The sequence below is a fragment of the Erinaceus europaeus genome, chromosome 4, assembly GCF_950295315.1.
Source record: "Erinaceus europaeus chromosome 4, mEriEur2.1, whole genome shotgun sequence".
Classification (NCBI taxonomy): Eukaryota; Metazoa; Chordata; class Mammalia; order Eulipotyphla; family Erinaceidae; genus Erinaceus; species Erinaceus europaeus.
Window position 1 is genome coordinate 94825324 of NC_080165.1, and position 20803 is coordinate 94846126.

Below are 20803 nucleotides of genomic sequence, written 5' to 3' on the forward strand. Positions count from 1 at the left end.
TGCTCTTAGAACATTGATATGAATTGCACTGAATAGTTCAAGTAAAATGGAAAAAATTGATCATGATTATTGTTCTTATCATGGACATGAAATAAACTTCCATGTCTGTATATTTTTTCCACTTATTTTTAAAATGTCTTAAAGTACTTATTGTAAAAATATCATCTCTTTTACTATATTTACTAAGTTATTTTCTCCCTTTTTTGTACAATTATAAATGGAATTGTTTCCACAATTTCATTTTCCTCCTACTCACTTTTTATGTATAGAAATGCAATATTTATGTTTATTTATTTTGCTCCTTGCCACTTTCCCGGATTTATTGGTTTCTAATGGTGATATATTGGTGGATCCAACAAGCATCTGAGAAAATGCTCCAAGTCATTTATTGTCATATAAATGCAAACAAAGACAACAATAAGATACCACATCACTCCTGTGAGAATGTTATACATCAGAAAAGATAGCAGCAACAAATGCTGGAGAGGTTGCTGGGACAAAGGAACTCTCTTGCACTGCTGGTGGGAATGCCAGTTGGTCCAATCCATGTGGAAAGCAGTCTGGAAAATTCTCAGAAGACTAGAAATGGACCTACCCTATGACCCTGCAATTCCTCTCCTGGGGATATATCCTAAGGAACAAAACATACTCATCCAAAAAGATTTGTGCATACCTATGTTTCTAGCAGCACAATTTGTAATGGCCAAAACCTGGAAGCAACTCAGGTGTCCAACAACAGATTAGTGGCTGAGAAAGTTATTATTATATATATATATATATATATATATATATATATATATATATGTCAGAAAGAGAAAGATAAATATGAGATGATCTCACTCATACAAAGAAGTTGAAAAACAGGATTATAGGGCCCCACTGTAATGCACTGTGTTGAGTGTACATAGTACAAAGTGCAAGGACCCCAGTTTGAGACCTCACTTCCCACCTGCAGGGGGGCTGCTTCATGAGCAGTGAAGCAGGGTTGCGAGTGCCTATCTCTCTCTCTCTCTCTGTCTTCCCCTCTTCTTAATTTCTCTCTGTCCTATCCAACAAAAAATAAATAAATAAATCTTTTTAAAAGAAAAACTAGGTCAGAATGGAAAACAAAAGGCAGAATTTGGACTGGAGTTGGTATATTGCACCAAAGTAAAAGATTCTGGGGTGGGTGGGAGGGTTCAGGTTCTAGAACATGATGGCAGAGGAGAATCTAGTGGGAGTTGAATGGAAATGTGGAAAACTGAGATATGTTACACATGTCCAAAGTACTGTATTTTACTGTTGACTGTAAACTATTAATTCCCTCAATAAAGAAAAAAGTCATTTATTTAGAATTGAAGGAGAAAATAACACCACTTACTTGGCTATATGAGGTACTAGGGAAGAAACCTGGGCATCACAAAAGCAAAGCATGTGCTCTACCTGCTGAGCTACCTGCCCAGCCACTAGAATGATACCTAAACATAAAACTAGTACTTAAAAAACAAAAACTTGCTTCCAGTTCTTCATTAATTTCCCATTACATTAAGTATCAAAGCACAAAAGTTAGTTAGTTGTCCCTTGAAGGAAGCAGTGGAGGCAAAGTCAATAGAGGGTTTATTTGTGAATGGTTTATTTGTTTATGAAGGAAAGGAATGAAAGTCAATACAAGGATGGATAAACATCTCTTAACAGTGAGCAAAATAATACAAGGGAACTTCAACACAGCACTGTCGACAGAATGAACAGACCAACCAGACAGAAACAATAAAACACCAGATTGATATGAGGAATTAGATCAAGTAGACTAAATAAACATTAATAGGGTACTTCACCTCATCAAAGTCAAGAACACATCCTTCTGCTGTGCATATGAAATATTTTTAATTAGACTACATGTAGGACACAGAAAAATGCCAATAAATGTTGAAGTCACATCAAGTTATCTTTTCTGATCACAAATGTGTAAAATGAGAAATTAATCATGAAAGACATATGAACATCAAAGTTATGAAAACTAAACAACATTCTACAGCTCTGGAGCTACAAAAAACTAAAGAAGAAATAAAGAAATGCTTCAACAAAATGAAAATGAAGACATGAGCTTTTGAATGCAAGTGATGTGGAAAAAACCAGTACTAAGAGAGAAGTTTATAGCAAGAGAGGCCTAGTTAGGGAAACAGGAAATCTCAAATAAGCAGTCGAAACTTACATCAAAGTGAACTAGAAAAAAATAAAACAATAGGAAGAAGAAAAATAAAAGCTAAAGTAAAAAGCCCTTCTTACTGTTTGCTTGGTTTTTTGTTTGTTTTAATCTCTGAATATTGCATGATCAGTTTATAGATGTTTAAGTTAATAGGATAGATAACTGTGTTCCTAAAGAGTTGCACATTTGAGGAAACACAGCCTAGTAAATACTACTGTGCCTAAGGGGAAAAAAAAAAGCTGAAGTGAAAATAAATGAACTCAAAATCACAAAGACAATGAAGCTAAGAGCTATTTCTTTAAGGAGATACACAAATTGACATATAAACTGACTTACTAAGAATGGAAGCCGTAACAGAATCAGGAACAAGAGGTAAGAAGTTGCCACAAAAGTACAAATGATAATAACAGACAACTACTACAAATATCTTTATGCCAGTAAATTGGGTCATCTAGGAGATGTGGACCAATTATTAGAATCGTGGAACATTCTAAGAATCGGGAGGAGGAGGAAGATCTGAACACATAAGTTCAATGTAAGAAAATTGAAATAATAAAATGTTTCCCATACCATATGGTTTGACTAGTGAGCTCCACAAAACCATCAAACATGGCTTAATACACGTTTCCAAACACATAGTCAATTTGCTTTCTGCAAGAATATTCTATCACAGGACTATATTTTCAACGAAAATATAAATAAATTCTACAGTCAGCCAACTTTGTATTTCTGAGCCAAGAATCACTAGGTTTTAATCAAGCATCAAGCAAACTAGTCAAAAGTCAGTTCCTGTCATGCTGACACTGGTCACCAGGTCTCCTCAGCCACCGATGTCACCCAGTGCCTATACTCACTCCTGCTGCTCCAGGCGCCACTGCTCTGCCTCTCCTGACTCACACACCTTGTCCTTGTTCACCACCACCCTTCCTTACACCCCCTCCATCCAATCTCCAATCAAACCTACTCCTGCCAACCTTAGTTCTGTTGTTAACATTCATTTTTTCCTTTTTATTTTGTTTTTTCTTTTAGTTTATCACTTTTTAGCCTTTTTACTACACATATGAGTGAAGTACTACAACACCTGACTTGTTTCTTCCTGACTTAGCTTGCTTCATATAATTCCAGTTTACTATAAATGGCAAAATGTCTTTGTTGACTAAATATATTCCACTGTGTCTACATACCACACCGTGTTTTTCTGATCATCTACAGATGGGCACTTCAAAGAATGATGCAATAAATATGGCAGTGGGTATAACTCTTCTTTTTAAGACTCTCATTATTGGGTCCATACCCAGAAGTGTAGTTTATGGGTCTCATGGCAATTCTATTAGCTTTTTGAGTAAATTCCAAACTGTTTCCCAAAATTGTGCTCCAATTTACATTTCATAATTATTCCTATTTTCTTTTTTAAAGATTATTTATGTATTTAGGTTAGAAACAGAATAATTGAGAGGGGAGAGAGTGACTGTGCCAAAGCTTTTCAATTTGATGACACCTGCAGGAATGCTTCAACACTCCTGAGGCTTTTCTCCTGCAGCTTTTCTCCTATAATGTCTGCTTTTAACCAAGTGCACCACCACCCAGCCCCAACTCAATTTACATTTTCACCAAAGATGCAGTTTTTCTTCTTGTTGCTCATTTTGAAGTAAGCCGTTCTCATAGTTGTGAGGTGGTAGTTCACTGTGGTTTTGATATGCATTTCCCTGAGAGTGGGTGATAATGAACATCATTTTTAGCCAGCTTTATGTCCTTTTTGAAGAAGTCTCTACTCAAATCTCTTTAATTGGGTTGTTTGACTTTTGTTGCTGTGTTTCATAATTTCTTTATATACCATGAAAATAAAATCCTTGCTAGATGTATGATGCCTAGCAATTTTTCCCATGAGTAGGCTATCTTTTCAATCTGTTAACATTTTCTTCAGCAGTACATAGTTGTTGTTTTTTAATTTAGTATAAGCCTGAAGTATGTCTTTGTTTTCATTAGTCTTACTGTTGGGTGCCAGATGACAAAGGCAGCCCAAACAGGGGTATCATGGGGTGTGGGTGTGGGTCTGGGGCTGCTGGTCTAATGGGATTAGTGAGAGGGCAACAGGAAGCTGGCAGGATCAGGGCCCTTTGACAGGAAAAGTAATTCTGATTTGTTTACTTACTATCAAGTTACTGAGACATGGCATTTTCACTTTCATTTTCTATGCTTCTGTCCTTTCAGAGGCTATGTGACACAGCAGGAAACAACAGGACCCTGTTCTAACTCCTCCAGAGGAAGCATCCTTAGTAAGTAGGGGAGGGAACACCCCACCCAACCTTCTTCTCCCCCTTACCCTCACATGCTTGAAGAAAAGGACTGTTGCTCTTATTTTATAGACAAGAATACTAGGCAATGAATGGACAGTAACAGAGTACAGATTTGAACCCCGGTGTTTATCACTGCTTCCTCCCTCCTCCCATACCCCCTAAACATTAGAGGGCAGAACTGTCCAGAGGGGTTCACAAAGACATGCCCACCTGTTTCAGCTCTGGCCTGATTGCTGAACAGGTAACTCAGGGGTAAAATGGGTGTTTTGGTCCTTTTGTCCTGGCCAATTTAGGGAAGCAGAAAGAGGAGGAGAGCAAGGGAGTCAGCACTGGAGCAGAAGCTGCCAATTAGTGATGTGTCATATAGCTAGCTTATCACAAGTATGTAGACTGCCAAGATGGGAAGCTAAAAGCCACAGCAGTGCTGAATTTTAAGTTACTAAACAGTCCTAAGAGTTCTTCTTGAAAATGCAGGAAAGTTTAGGTGGTCTGCCAGCTGACTGGCTTTCTAGAGCTCTTCTGTGCTATTTAGGGCAAGCAAGCTGAGTCAGGCAATCAAGAAACTCCAGATATTGTGAAGAGACTTGGCATTGGGCATCTAAAGTCTTCTGCTAATTTTTCAGAAAACCCAGAAATTCTTGTCAGGTTAAGTGCGGTTTCCTTTAGGCACCTGTGTTGACCAGCTTAATTTTGTCCTTAATGGAATGACATGATACTCTGGTTCTGTGAGATACAACAGAGAATAGACAGAGGTGCTCAGAATTGAATAGAAGGTGACTGGTAAGACTTGGTACACATAGAAACATGCACCGTAAGAGGAGAACCTCGAGAATAACATACAGAATCAAGCCAGGAGAGGCAGCTTTGCTCTGAACTTCTAAAAACAGTGGGGCTATCACATAGTGTGGAAGAGGCCAAGGCACTGCTCCAAACATCTGTGAAAGTATCCTTTCCTTCTAGAGTGGCAGGTGTCCCAGTCCTTGGGTCAGATCCCCATGGGGGAGTCTTGCTTCCTTTGAGTGGAGCATCAGCCCATGAGTGTATATGAGAGTGGACACAGAGCTGCTAGAACATGCATCTGTTTAAGCTTAGGGTTCACTCTGATTGTTCTGGTTTAGCATATGTTGCTAACCCAGCTTCTCCAAGATACTGAGGCATCAACTTCTTTCTCCTCCACTGACAGTCATCAATCAAGAGGCAGGCTTGTTTCTAACCTGCACTGGATCCAAATGCTCTCATTATCTTTAAGTTGGTAGTGCCTGAGAGAAACCCACCCATGACTGAGGACTTAATAACTACTATAGAGATATTTCTCTTAATATTAAAAGGATTGAGTGCATATGGTTAAGTGCAGTGGTACAACTTGAACCTTTCATAATGAAAATTGCAATTGATTTCATCTTTTTAGCTTCTTCTTTAGGTAACTCCCTTCCTTAAATATTATTTTTACATGGGGAGATGACCCATTGTGAATGTATGTCTGCTCTGGAGACAGGAAGGCTGGACTTGAATTCTGGCTCTGGTCCTAGTAGAGTGTGTTTTGCAAATTTCTTAACTTTTCTGAGCTTTAGTTACTTTCACAGAGTCTTGTGAGAACTTACTTTGAGATAACACCTTTAAGTCTCTTAGAGCAGTTCCTGGCACAAAGCAGGTAGCCACCAACCACAACAAGTTAGTAAATGCTAGGCTTGCATCCTTTTCACAAGTTAATGTTTTAAAAGTTCATTTATCTACTTCAGTTGTATTTTACATATACACGTTGCTATTATTAAAATAACAATTTTATTACTGTCAGGGAAGTTAATGATTTCACTTACTTTTATATCTTTTTTCTTTCACCATTTCCATCTTCTCCTGATATCATAATGCCACAAACTTTATGTCCTGTTAAATATCTTTGTCATTGTAAGTTATTTTAATTCTTTAATCCTCTTTAATTCTTTAATTCTCACCGTTTCAACTATATCCAGTACATCTTGACAAATCACTTTGTAAAATAAGAATACCAATCTTCCTCCCTTTCCTGTAGTGCTTTATCTTCAACTTCTACCACTGGACTGTAACTATGATTGACAACAGGTATACTTTGTTCTGGTGTTTAAAACACCCCATTTTGTTGTAAAAGTTAAAAATCAAGCAAGAAACACATCCGTTTTGAAGATGATTTCAAATTATATGCTGTGGTGCTAATGTCTATAATATGCAATGCTTTGGGGGGGGGCAGGTGGTGTTGCACATGGTTGAACGGCACATATCAGGATGCACTAGAACCCAAGTTCAAGGCTCTGCTCCCCACCTTCAGGGGGAATGTTTCACAAATGGTGAAGCAGGTGTCTATCATTCTCTCCCTCTCCATTTCCCCCTTCCTTCTCAATTTATCTCTGTCCTATCAAAACAAAAATAGAAAAGAAAATAAAAAGGGGGGAGTGGTCCATGGGAGCAGAGAAGTCATAGTGTAGACACGAAACCCCAGCTCAGTAACTCTGGTGACAACAACAAAAATAAATAAATAAATAAATAAATAAATAAAATTCATGCTTTCTCCTGCATCCTTTACTGACATTCCCAATTGTCTTGCTGTCAAGACATTTAGACAACAATATTTGATTACAACATTGTCTCAGTTTCTTTCATAATGTACACCTATTGTATAAAACTATATAATTGATATAATAACCCTTTCAATCTGTTCATCTTTTACTGATTGTTGAGAAATTGCTGCAATGATCAATGATACAATTGTTCAAGGTCTGGTTAAAGGCTGGCCTCACAATGTTCTCCTGGTGAGAGCTGAGCACGAAAAGCCACACTGAACTTTTGACTCTGGAGGATGACAGATATGCCCCCTTCCTCAGGGAATTCTACACTTCTTAGTCAATTCTGAGCAGGTTGCTGACTTGGACTTTTCTTGCACTAGTCTTTTTTATCTGTGAGTAGGTTTTCTTCTTTCCTCCTTCCTTTCTCCCTCTTTCTTATCCTCTACCTTACTGCATGAACACAACATACACTTTATTTATTTACTTACTTGCTTATTTATGCTTCAGTTAACTTTCCAGAACTTGGTGGTGGGCAGTCACTATTCAGTTTCCATTTAACTCCATTCCATCTGTCTTCTTTTTGTTTTATTTTCAAAACCTTCCCTTGACTTTTTCTTCCAAACTTTCTTTAAAGCTGTATATATTGTCACTCATCTTTGATCCACAATATTTCTCTTTTTGGTTCCATTGTGTTTTTTTTTTTCCTCCTATAGTACTTCTTGTTCTCATTTCATGAGTGAAAACCATGAGTTTTAAAACATTATCTTATATTCAATTTCATCTGCTTCTTTGGTATCATTCCCATATGTTTATCTTGGTCAACCTTTCTTGCATAGTTCTCAAAACTATCAGATTCTAGACAGCCTGTTCAGACTCAAGACAAAAGGAGTTTGTTCAGTGGCATTCTTTGCAGAATGATTAGATGAGGGCCTCCTAAAGGACTGATTTCTGTAGCTTTTCAGTTCATTTATTCATGCTCTGTTTTTTCCTCTGTGGTGCCAATTAAAGTTTTTGTGACTACAAGGTGGGTTGTTAGGTCAGCAATATTATTCTCCCCACCCCTCTCTTACTTTCTTTTCTTTTTAAATTGATTTATGAATGACAAGTCCATTGGATAAAAGGGGTACAATCCCACATAATTCCCACCACCGGTGTTCCACAACCCATCCTCTCTACTGGAAGCTTTTTAATTCTTTATCCTTCTGGGAGTATGGACCAAAGATCTTTATGGGGTACAAAAGGTGGGAGGTCTGGCTTCTTTAACTGCTTTTTCACTGGACATGGGCACTGGTGGGTCAATCCATACTCCCAGCTTGTCTCTCTCTTTCCCTAGTAGGGCACGTGTCTGGAGAGGTGGGGTTCCAGGACACATTGGTGAGGTTGTCTGCCAGGGAAGTCAGGTTGGGGTCATGGTAGCATCTGCAACTTGGTGGCTGAAAGGTGGTAAGGTATAAAGCAAAAAAAATAAAAAATGTTTAATAATCAGGAACCTAAACATAAGAATATAGAAGATGAGGTTTGGGTTCCACATTTTGGGAAAAGTTAGAAAGTCTATTTTAGGTATATTTAATGGGGCCTCTTTTCTCTGAAGACCAGTCTTCTTGCCTCTGTGGTCCACTAAGTTTCTCTGATAGATGTCCCCTCCATTATTATTCAGTTCTTGTTTCTCTATCTGGCCAATCTGCAAACATTGGTTGACGAGTCTGGTCCTCCTCTCCCTGGCTTCATCCCCATTTGCCATTGACAGCAGAGTATGAGAGGAAGCTGCATATGTTCTCAAGCCCAGAGCTGTGGGTCTGATACAGCCAACCACTTACTAGACTCCTGACTTTAGACGCGGTCATGTAACATCTGTGACTTGGTTTCCTTTTTTAAAAAAAAAAAACTTTATTTATTGAAGAGAGACAGCCAGAAATTAAGGGGGTATGGGGAGATAGGGAGAGAGAAACACTGCTTCACAACTCGCAAAGCATTCCCCCTGCAGGTAAAGACCGAGAGCTCAAACCCGGGTCCTTGTGCATTGTAACATGTGCACTCAACCAGGTGTGCCATCACTCATCCCCTGACTTGATTTCCTTATCTGTAAAACAAGTAGCACATCCCTCAAAAGTCTATTGGAAAAACAGTGAGCTACTATTTATAATGTCATACAGCAATTACCAGTACAGAGCAAACCACAAATAGAAATCACTGTTGTGAATTATTATTTTACCTATTATCCTTTTTACTAATATTTCAGTCAAGTCACAGAAGGGGTAATAGAAAAATTCCCTTGATGGCTGGGCAGTGGTTCAACCAGTTAAGCGCACACAGTACTCTGTGTAAGGATACACATAAAGACCAGGGTTCAAGCCCCTGCTCCTCACCTGCAGCAGGGACACTTCATAAGAGGTGAAGCAGGTCTACAGGTGCCTATCTTTCTCTCCCTTTCTCTATCTCCCCCTCCTTTCTCAATTTTTCTTTGTTCTATTGAATGAAAAAGGAAAAAAAAAGGAGGGGGCCACAAAAAATGGTGAATTCGTAGTGGATTTGTAGTGCCAGCACTAAGCCCTAGTGACTGGAGGCAAAAAAGAAAAAAAAAAAAAACACCCTATAGTCCTCTTAAAACAATGCCCAAAAGTAATCAACATTTGCTTTCTCTCTCCATTTCCCAAGGCAAGATCTTCACAAGCACAAATTGAAAGATAATTTCCATAGAGAAAGATCTAGGTTTGTTTTTTTCCAAGACTTCTAAAGATCGGTAGGACTAAAAGGATGGATTCCCTCATATACTGTAAATATGAATATAATCTCTGAATCTCTGATACAATTTATTTGTATAATGTGTCTCTAGTTTTAAAAAAAAAAGTTTTAGAGCTCTTTGCTTTCTAAGCCACTTAGTATTTTTAGAAACATCTTAAGCCAAAAGCCTCAAATTCAAGCAAAGCATTGTGCAAGGAGAATGTCCTTTGTTCTGTTATTTAATTAAAGTATAAGAAACTGTGTTGGGATGTTAAGGGAGGGCAGCAGAGGCCTGGGAACCATCAGGAGGGGTCAACTGTCCAGACAGGCTTGTAGGGCCCTTATGAGATAAAGGATCTTACAGAACCAGGAGGCACAAGCTTTGTAAAACTGCAGTAACAGGAAGACAGAGACTGGAGCATGGATATAAGACATTATTTAGGAGTGAGAAGAGTCATTTCCAAATAAACATATAGACATGAATAACAATTTATGCATATTAAAGGTAGCTGTACATAGTCATCACGACCATAGAACTTGTTCTGGCACTATTGTGAAAAGCTGAGCTAATTAAGATGGATCTTTGTGATGGTTTCCTCCAAGTTAACAGGGGAGCCACATAGCATCCAACTTAGTGTTGTGCTCACATCTAATGCACAAATGTGGGCAGCCCTGAATAGCTAGCATTGCTGTGATAGTGGTGAGAATGGCTGCCCTTTGGTCATAGTTATTATCAATCACCATCTGTTCCCAAGCTCAAGTCATTTCCTCCACAGAAGTCTAGGCTGTTGCATTGTTTTTATAGCTTGTGAGATGACTGTCTCCTTAAATGAGTATTTTGTCTTGTGCCCCCCACAAGAAGAAAAGCCAAAGACTAGTTTAGCAGTAAGCTTCTGTGAATTGAGTGCCTTTCTTTAAATACCAGCTAGCAGAGCTAGATACATAGAGAAACACATCAAGTCAAGTACACTTAGCACTTGTAGCCAGGGGGAAGGAACTCTCCAGAGCTCTGTCCCTTGCTGCCCCCAAATACCAGAACTGGCTCACATTGATCCTATCATTTGAACCTTTGCCCCAGGGTGAAGCGACACCTAATTCCAGACTAGTGAACGCAAGAGAAAATTCTGCTCTCCCTCTACTGGAATCATGAACCCGGAGGAAGGTGAGTCATTCAGTCAGTCACTGCCACTTCTCTGGATGCTTCCTAACTGGGACCTGTAGTTGTCAGTAGTATCTGTGGGTTGAGTTACCCTCCAAGAAATCACAAGTGGAGTAGGAATTGATGAGTGACCTGGAGACCCCCAGAGGGGCCAAATGGAGTTACCTACTGGTATATCTATCAGGTAATTTCCTTCCTGGTTTTTTCTTGTGGGAACCCAGAAGTGAGGCCAGAAGAGCCCACTGGTTGGTAGGGACAGGACACGGGAAGTGAGAGATGAGACTGTGGTGTAGATAAGGTTGAGGAGATAAACCAGCACCCTTGGCAGCTTCTCTTGCCTGCTACCCACTTCAGGGATTGTGTCCTGGGTCATTACCAAAGGGGGCTCCAGAATAACCCACTAGAACTAGCTGTCTCTGAGCTGAGTGACCTGGAGTGCACCACCTCACCTCACCTATGCAGAGAGAAAAAGCTTTCTTTGTGATGTTATGGGATCAAATATAATATGTGTATGTGGTCTAAGTCATTGGCTGACATACATCATGTTGCCTGAGCATCATCTAGGACTTCACCTCCCCAGGAATCTCCTTCTCACCAGTTATATCAGAACACCAGTCCAGAGCTCCTATTATAGACACCTGCTTACTCTATGTGACAACTTGAGGCAGGGATTCACTATTATTTCAAAGACTCCTGAAGAGTCCACCTGTCAGCTCTTGGCTCCATCCACTCCACCCTAATCAGTAAATGCAAATATGTGGAGCTGGGTGGTGGTTCACCTGGTACCACACACAGGCGAGGACCCAGGTTGAAATCCCTAGTCCTCACCTCTAGGCAGGAGGCTTCATGGGCAGTGGAGCAGTGTTGCAGGTATCTCTCCTCTCTCTCCATCTCTCTAAGTCTCTATTTTTCTCAATCTCTTTCCCTCTATCAGAAAAAAAAGAAAGAAAAAGTGGAGAGGTCAGGTGGTAGTGCATATAGTATAACACACATGTTTTAATGCACAAGGATCTGGGTTCAAGACCCCAGTCCCTACCTACCTACAAAAAGGGAGCTTCATAAGCAGTGAAACAGTGTTGCAGTCTCTCTCTCTCACTCTCTTTTCCTAACCACTCCCCCACTTTCAATATCTCTCCATCTCTATCCCAAAACACAAAAACTCCTAAAATATTAGGAGAGAGAGAGAGAAGGAGGAAGGAAGGGGGAAGGGGAGGAGGAGAAGGTGAAGAATGAGATCCAGGAACAATGGAGTCATGTAGGGTTTAAGCCCTAGTGATAACCCTGGATATAGATAATAAGCAAACAAACAAGTAAATAAATTTACATATGTGTTTCTCTAGGATCCCTGAACCTAAATCCTAACTTCCTTTCCTCTTTAATGAAACACGAAAGAAAAACTATATTATACAAACCTCCACCCAAATCAACATTTCACTTCTGCAATCCTGTTTTACCAGAACCTTTGTTTCTTCTCACTGGTTGCCTTGGCAACCCAACCAAAGCTTCTGGGGGAGCTGTTCAGGAGAGCAAACAAGCTGTGCTTTATTCACTTTCCTCTAATCAGCATTAGGATTTCAGCACTCGACACCAATATTTCTGACAGAAAAGGAGAGACAGAAATAGAAAGACAGAGAAAGATGGAGAAATATCATAGCACCAAAGCATCCCTCAGTGCTGTGGATGTGAAGGCTTGAACTTGGGTTGTACAGATGGCAAATCAGGTGCCTTCTCAAGTGAGTTACCTCATCAAGCTACTTAGTCCCTGTTAAAAGGAAGGGAGGACCCACTGGAAACCAGAATTGCCCAGCAGGGCCTGAAACCTTGTTGAGGGTCAGCACTGGAGGGTTCCTATGGGCAAATGTTCTCTCAGAAATAAGGTGATCTGTTTAATAAATGGACCAGCTTGGGTTCAGCGGTGTCCATGGGGAGACCCTGAAATCAGATGGAAGGAGAAAAGACACTGATCTGACCTCAAGAAGCAGAGCTTAGAGGAATGTAGAAAATGTAGTAATTTTCAAAGCATAAGGAAGCTTCCATGAAATGCCAGACTTATCTGGATGGTGACTTTAGATTCAGCTTCTGAGTTTTCTGATTGCTAACTATGGACAATCACAGTTTCTTCTGTGAAACAAGGAAAACATTAGTACATGGGCCCAGAGCACGACAATCACTTTATATCTTGTCCAAGTACAAAAGTGGTATAAACTGTTCTCTATCCTGTCTACAATTCTATAATATACAATTTTCCCCTGAAAGCCAATTTTTGTTGTTGTTGTTGTTGTTGTTGTTGTTGTTGTTGGTGGTGGTGGTGGTGGTGGTGGTGGTGGTGGTGGTGGTGTGTGTGTGTGTATGTTTGGAACTGATTTGGCTGCAATCTTTCCTTGAGCAAGACTTGAACCGAAACTATATACTTATTACATCATGCATGCCATTTAATGTGAATGCTCATCCATGTCTTTGTTAACACATGAATGCATGTATTATGGGATGTTGCCCACACCTGTTGATGGGGTCAGTGCTGTTCCATTGTTGCTGTGGAGTCTCTCTTTAGAGGATTAAAGATTCTGAATTCGTAAACACACCTAGATGTCAGCAGTGTACAATTAATTATGGTTGCTAGGAATCAAAGATCAGGGTTGACTGCTGAGACATCTCTTTCTGTACTGCTGAAGGCCATCTTCTCTGTGTGTATCCCCATTCTGTGTGTATGGAGGGAGATGTCTGGTGTTCCCTCCTCTCGTAGGGTTGTCTGGGGACCCCTAATACTTGAAGGTGTTAATTGTGGGACACTGGGTGCTTATCTCTTCATTTAATCATGTTACCACTTTAAACTTCTCTGAAAAACCTGTCTTCAAATATAGTCCCACTGGCAGATAAGTCCTCACCAAATGAATTTGGAAAAGGACAGAGGTGGGGGACATTTCAACACTAGCTTGCACTGTTGAAAGTACTTCAAGTGATCATTGCTTCTGAAGATTTATCATTTAATTACCATAGACTCAACATACTTACTCTCCATCATGATCATGATTTTCTCTAACCTTAGTCTTGTGTTTTTTCTCCCCCCAACCAAGAGATGAACAGTTATATAACTGATGCCATCAAGTCCATCCAGAACACCCTGAGCAGAGAGGAATTGCAGACCCTGTTGACTGATGCTGCTGCCTGGAAGAAGCTCGTGGCTGAGGCCCACTTGTCCAGGTGACCTTCACAATGGGAGAGAGTGACCAGGGTCCAATCAGGGAAGGGATAAATGTTCCCTATATAAGCACAGTGGCTGGTCTATTGTCTGTGATTTATCGTCCCTGCAAGTTATGGTAACCTGAGCCCATCAGAGGGCTTTTTAATTATAATTAGATTTTTTTAAAGCTTAATCACTCGTGATTAAGAGATAAAACAGGGTGGATGATAAATAGCACAATACTTATGCAAAGAAACTCTCATGCCTAAGGCTCCAAAGTCCCAGACCTAATCTGGCAAAGAGAGAGAAAAAGAGAGGGGGGAGATAAGAGAAATAAGATAGAAATAAAAGAGATAAGAAAGAAATCAGAGACTCAGAAAGGGAAATACTTTGGTTACACAAATTTGGATTGGACCCCAAAAATCTCCCCTATTCAGTGAAGTATTGGACTGATAAATACTACTGTGGGAGAGATGTGCTTCAATGAGGAACTGGAATTCTATCCTTGGTCTTCTCTCACCCCTGGTAAAGTGTTGGGCTGTTCCACTTCCAGTTAAGAGTCAGTCTCACCAAGTATGGCTTCTTGAGCTCCAAGAATCTCTTAATCACTCCCTTTCTACCCACTTGCCACAGTCTGTACTCACCTGTAGCTTAGTGAGTTTCTGAAGAAATCCTGATTGTATTTTGCTGAGTTTTCAGGTAATTTTTCACTGTTTGCCCTAGTTGATCAGGAGAGTGATGTCAAAAGGTTCCTACTCCACAGCCACACCTCCAGACTTATTCCCTCTCTTACTCAGGAGTCTCCTCTAAGTCCACCACCACCTCAAACTCTGTTATGAACTGTATTGAGAATTAATGTAATTCTTGTGAAGATCAACTTAATAGAGGCCTGAAATTGAACCCAATAGAACAAAGTAGATGAACATTAATAGTCAAAAAGGACAGTGAGTGGACTGATGTAAAAAGAAGTACAGAGACACTGAGAATATGATTTTTGCTGCAGGGACATAGCTCAGCAGTACAAGGGCCTCAGCTTTAATCCCTAGCACATCATATATAAGAAAGATGCTCTGGTTCTCTTTCTTATCAATTCATCTCTCTCATATATATATATATATATATATATATATATATATATATATATGATTGTATATATGTGATTATATATATAATCTTTTAAAAAATAATGGTACTCTTTCTAATCTGACTGAAGATGAGTTCTGTAAAGACAAGCCAAGGACTTACATATTAAAAGTTGGAGATAAGGAGTTTAGTCAGATATCAAGGTTGATGGGACATCATATGAGAAATATTTTACTAAATTGACTTATCTGGCTGCTTTTATGACTGGGCAATACAAGCTAGCAATGATAGAACACAAAATGCCAAGATAAAGGCCTTCAAAGAGCCTGAGTAAGCTTTCTTTTTTTTTTTTAGAGCACAAGCAGGTGCTCATGTTCTTTTTTTATTTTTAAATATATTTTTTATATTTATTTTTATTTATTTATTCCCTTTTGTTGCCCTTGTTGTTTTATTGTTGTAGTTATTATTGTTGTTGGATAGGACAGAGAGAAATGGAGAGGGAAGGGGGAAGACAGAGAGAGGCAGAGAAAGATAGACACCTGAAGACCTGTTTCACCGCTTGTGAAGCGACACCCCTGCAGGTGGGGAGCCAGGGCTTGAACTAGGATCCTTATGCGGGTCCTTGTGCTTAGCGCCACCTGCGCTTAACCCGCTGTGCTACAGCCCGACTCCCCTGAGTAAGCTTTCTGAAGGTCGGAGACCTCAACCTACCCTCGATATGCAGAATTTTACTGGAGTTGATCAAATACTGCCTACATAGCCTGTGCCCCCTCTATCAAGTCATAACTGATACTACACAGCTCCATGACCTATCACACTGTTAGGTTATTTATTGACCAAAGTCATAGACAAAGAAAACCACTAATCAGGGAGGACATTAGGGATCTAAGCCCAATACAGTGCCTGGATCTGTCTGTGCATAAGCTAATTCTTCACTAAACTCTATGGTTTTCTGAATGAAGGTGTTCCTGCCCCCACTTGTACTTTTCCTTGTTTATCTATAGAGTTCCCACTATATACAAATCTGTTGTTGACATGGTGTTGCTTTGCCCTTGAGTGAGCTCATGTTATATCTAAAACCTGCTACTTAAAGCATTTGAAGATGTCTTTGGATTATTAATACCCAATTAAATATGTATTATGGGGTATTTTCAATGTACAAAATATATTTAATGTTAATGGAAATTTTCTTTACACTTGCAAGATTCTTTTCCATTGGATTTATAATAAGAGTTCTATAACTTATACAGAATAGACCCCATTGAGCCTATTTTTCAGAGAAGCAAACTGCCTGCGTTGATCACCTGCCTTATTATTACAGGGAAGAGACGGATTCTCTGTATGAAGGCCTAAGCAATCTGAGAGCAGATACAGAAGACATGGGACACAGGAAGAACATGCAAGACAGTGAGCTCATAGAAGATAAGGAAAACAATAAACACAAAGAAAACTTGGATGACATGGAGTACGAGAACTTACTCCAAAAAGAGCAAGAATATAGGGAAATGTTCCTGAAAGAGTTTCCTCCCTTGAAAGTAAAACTTGAGGAGCTCATAGCACAGTTCCGAGCTCTTGCAGACAAAGCAGACAAGGTGCATAGGGACTGCACCATCACCAATGTGGTGGCCAGCTCCACTGGCATTGTGTCTGGCATCCTGACCATTGTTGGTATAGCATTGGCACCTGTGACAGTAGGGACCAGTCTGGCACTGACAGCAACTGGCCTAGGACTGGGAGCAGCATCCACTGTGACCAGAGTGTCTACCAGCATTGTGAAATACATAACTAAGTCATCTGTAGAAACTAAAGGCAAGTGCCTGCAATCTGATGGAATCAATTCAGTGGAAATGGTCATGGAAGTTATATGTGATAGTGCATCAAAAAGTCTATCATTAAGAGACAATATTATCAAAAGTGTAGCTAGCAACAACAAGAAGGCCAAAGCCAGAGAGTTAGCCCAAATTCACTCCAAATTAGCAGCCCGTGCCACAAACCTCATTGCCACTGGAACCAATGTCTCTATCCAAAGTAACAGGGTGATAAAGGGAGCTATTGAAGGAACTACTCTGGCTCTGAGCAAAGGAGTCCGGGTCCTGGGCATGGGAGCTGCAGCTGCCTTTATTTTGTTGGATGTGGTCAACCTTGTGCAAGAGTCAATTGACCTGCATGTGAAGACAAAGACGCCATCTGCTAAAAATCTGAGACAGCAGGCTCAGGAACTGGAGAAAATGCTAGAGGAGCTCAAAGAGTTCAATTCAAGTTTGCAGAAGATGCAAGAAACAGGGGCATGTGCAGAGGAAAGAAGTTAAGTTCTCAGGAGTTGGGCAGTAGTGCAGCAGGTTAAGCGCAGGTGGTGCTAAGCACAAGGACTGTCTAAGGATCCTGGTTCAACCCTGTTGGGAAATTGTGAGGAGCCTCACAAAGCGTTAAGCCAGCCCCCCCTGCTCCACCCTTCATTCCTGATATTGTGGCCTATCTACATAATCATTGTTTTGCCTGAAAAATACCCACCCATTCCATTCCTTTGATCTATATTTTTTCTACCCTCAAGACCCTCCCTGCCTCCAGGGTATTATTAATCCCACTAGTTAAAACCCTCACAACAATTGCTAAGGAAGTTCCTACCATTCCAGCCTTTCTCTGCCCCTTTCCTAGCCATTTCTGTTTCTGACTTGCCACTTCCGGGTTGGCCCTTTAAAAGCCTTGGCTCCCTGATCAATAAAGATATTGCATTGCCTTGCACCATGAGTTTGATTCCTGAGACATCTCCCTTGCGTCTCTGAGTGAGTAGCAGCCCAGGCTGGCTCCAGTCACATTCTCTCCAACCCAGAGAGTACACGCCTGGGAAGAGACACCCCCACACTAGCCCAGCACGACCCCCTGGTTCCCCACCTGCAGGGGAGATGCTTCACAGGCAGTGAAAGAGGTTTGCAGGTGTCTATCTTTCTCTCCCCTTCTCTGTCTTCCCCTCCTCTCTCCATTTCTCTCTGTCTTATCCAACAATGACAAGATAAACAATTATCAGCTCTGGTAAAGACTGTTCATGGCTATAGAGGAGTCTAAAAGTTTATCAGCTAGCAGAGTCACACATGTTCAGTTCCCAGAAGAAGTAGCCATGGCAGATACCTGGTGCATCTTCGTTGAGATGCATCTGACCAGGAGAAGCAGCAGCAGCCAAAGAGAACCTTAACATCTTTTCAAATTTTTTTTAATATTTTTATTTATTTTCCCTTTTTTTGCCCTTTTTTTTATTATTGTAGCTGATAAACTTTTAGACCCCTCTACAGCCATGAACAATCTTTACCAGAGCTGATAATTGTTTATCTTATGGGACTAAACTTTTGATAACTATACTCAGATTTTATGGACCTAGTGTACTCTTAACCCTTGATGATAATTGCTTATTTTGCCTTTTACCTGTTTTACCCTAATAAACCTTGTAGTATCTAAACAAAAAAAAGAAGAAGAAGGGGAGTTGGGTGGTGGCGCAGTGGGTTAAGCGCATGTGGCGTAAAGCGCAGGGACCGGAGTAAGGATCCCGGTTCGAGCCCCCGGCTCCCCACCTGCAGGGGAGTCGCTTCACAGGCGGTGAAGCAGGTCTGCAGGTGTCTATCTTTCTCTCCCCTCTCTCTCTGTCTTCCCCTCCTCTCTCCATTTCTCTCTGTCCTATCCAACAACAAAAGCAACATCAACAATGGCAATAATAATCACAACAAGGCTGCAACAACTAGGGCAACAAAAAGGGGGAAAATGGCCTCCAGGAGCGGTGGATTCATGCTGTAGGCACCGAGCCCAGCAATAACCCTGGAGGAGAAAAAGAAAAAAAAAGAAGAAGAAGAAGTTAAGGTTCCTTATTAAAGGGATAGGGGGGTCATTGAAGTTTATGTAACTTGATGTCATGGAGCTTCATTGGTATTTCTATTTCAAAGTACATCAGGAGAGGGTAACATGGAAAACTAGTGGTTCCAATCAAAGGCAAGAAGATGTAGACTCTGCTAAGGGAGGGGAGAGGACTGGAGAGTGAGAGGCATGGAGAAATATGATTTCTTTTAGACTAAAGATGGCACGAAGGTCATAAATAAATAGATGTAGTGGAATAAGCAATGGAGAAGTCCATGATACTAATGAGCTATAAATAGGGGGCAATCTCTGCCCTACTCTGTAAAGAGAAAGACAAGCTGAGAGTATGGATCAACCTGTCAATGCCTATGTTCAGCAGTGAAGCAATTACAGAAGCCAGACCCTCCACCTTCTGTACCCCGTAATGATCCTGGGTCCATACTCCCAGAGGGATAAATAATAGGAAAGCTTTCAAGGAAAGGGATGGAATACTGAGTTTTGGTGGAGGGAATTATGTGGAATTATACCCTTCTTTTCTTATGGTCTGTCAATATTTCCATTTTATAAATAAAAATTTTAAAAAGGGAGGGGCAATATGGATAGTTAGAATGTTTAAGCATAGAAAAAGTAACACTGGTTCTTCTGTTGACCCTCCTCAAGGCTGACATCCCAGCAAGAAAGAATCATTCCCTGATGGTTATCTATTATCCTGCCTTTCCAGTATCCACTCATATTTACAGTCCTGTTGGCTAATAGATCAGTGACATTTTGATGATAATGATTATTGTCAAGGCAATAATAATATTGGTGATGATAGTGACAGTATTTGAATTGTTGTGAGGTTATAATGGTGGTGGCTATTATGACAGTAAAGTGGACAGGACGTTTGACAACTGAATAGTGCTCCTTAGTTTCTGGGTGCCCTAGGAGACCAATGATGGATCACTGAAATAGTGAAAATCCAAATCTGGGACTGACAGCTGATTTTTAAAAAATGGAACAGATACCAACACTAATTAAGAAACCTGCCACACAGCAAGCCCAAATATCTTATGGTCAAAAGATATAACATCTCTTAACCTCAGCTTTGCCTTCTGTGGGAGAGTGCTGGGCAGATGATGTTCTAGTGCTGTCGACTTCTCTTCATCATGTGTTCCTCAGATTGAGTCAATAGACATGATCATACTCTGAGTCTTTCCTATACAGGTTGATCATATCACCTGAACTCCAGATTGACATGTAGAATGTAGTGCTATTCATATCAGAAGAACTTGCTTGCAGGAGTGACAGAGGATCAATGATAAATAAAAGAATAGAGGGAGAGGGATAGAAAACAATACTGCCCTCATGAACAATGAACCTACCTTCTCTGACCCATCTTGGACAGAGCTAGAAGGAATTATGTTAAGTGAGCTAAATCAGAAAGACAAAGATGAGTATGGTATGATCCCACTCATGAACAGAAGTTGAGGAAGAAGATCTGAAAGGGAAACTAAAAGCAGGACCTGACCAAATTGTAAGTAGGGCACCAAAGTAAAAACCCTGTGGTGAGGGGTAGACATGCAGCTTCCTGTGACAGTGGGGGGTAGGAGTGGGTGGGAGGGATGGGTCACAGTCTTTTGGTGGTGGGAATGGTGTTTATGTACACTCCTAGTAAAATGTAGTCATATAAATCACTAATTAATTAATACGAGAGGGGGGAAATTAATTGTATGTCTCGAAGTTTTTCAAAACACAAACTGAATCTTTTCAATATATAGGCTGTGTAATTGATATGCAGACTCTCTCAAAAGCCTAGAC

General features: G+C 40.3%; 1 protein-coding gene across 2 annotated transcripts; it reads left to right on the forward strand.

The window, feature by feature from the left end:
- The first annotated feature begins 3415 nt into the window (after positions 1 to 3415).
- Positions 3416 to 17899, forward strand: LOC103124922 (apolipoprotein L3-like). 2 transcript variants are annotated; one of them, XM_016193672.2, is made up of 5 exons: positions 3416 to 3433; positions 4397 to 4461; positions 10819 to 10902; positions 13974 to 14100; positions 16485 to 17899. In XM_016193672.2, exons 3-5 carry the CDS (start codon positions 10887 to 10889, stop codon positions 17470 to 17472), a joined length of 1131 nt encoding a protein of 376 aa, XP_016049158.1. In that variant the 5' UTR covers positions 3416 to 3433; positions 4397 to 4461; positions 10819 to 10886; the 3' UTR covers positions 17473 to 17899. The 2 variants fall into 2 exon arrangements, with proteins under 2 accessions (XP_016049158.1, XP_016049159.1); XM_016193673.2 differs by lacking the exons at positions 3416 to 3433; positions 10819 to 10902.
- The last annotated feature ends 2904 nt before the right edge of the window (positions 17900 to 20803 follow it).

Coding starts and splice junctions, on each gene's coding strand:
- LOC103124922 (XM_016193672.2), top strand. Junction 14,101..16,484: donor GCTGAGGCCCACTTGTCCAG/GTGACCTTCACA, acceptor TTATTATTACAG/GGAAGAGACGGATTCTCTGT.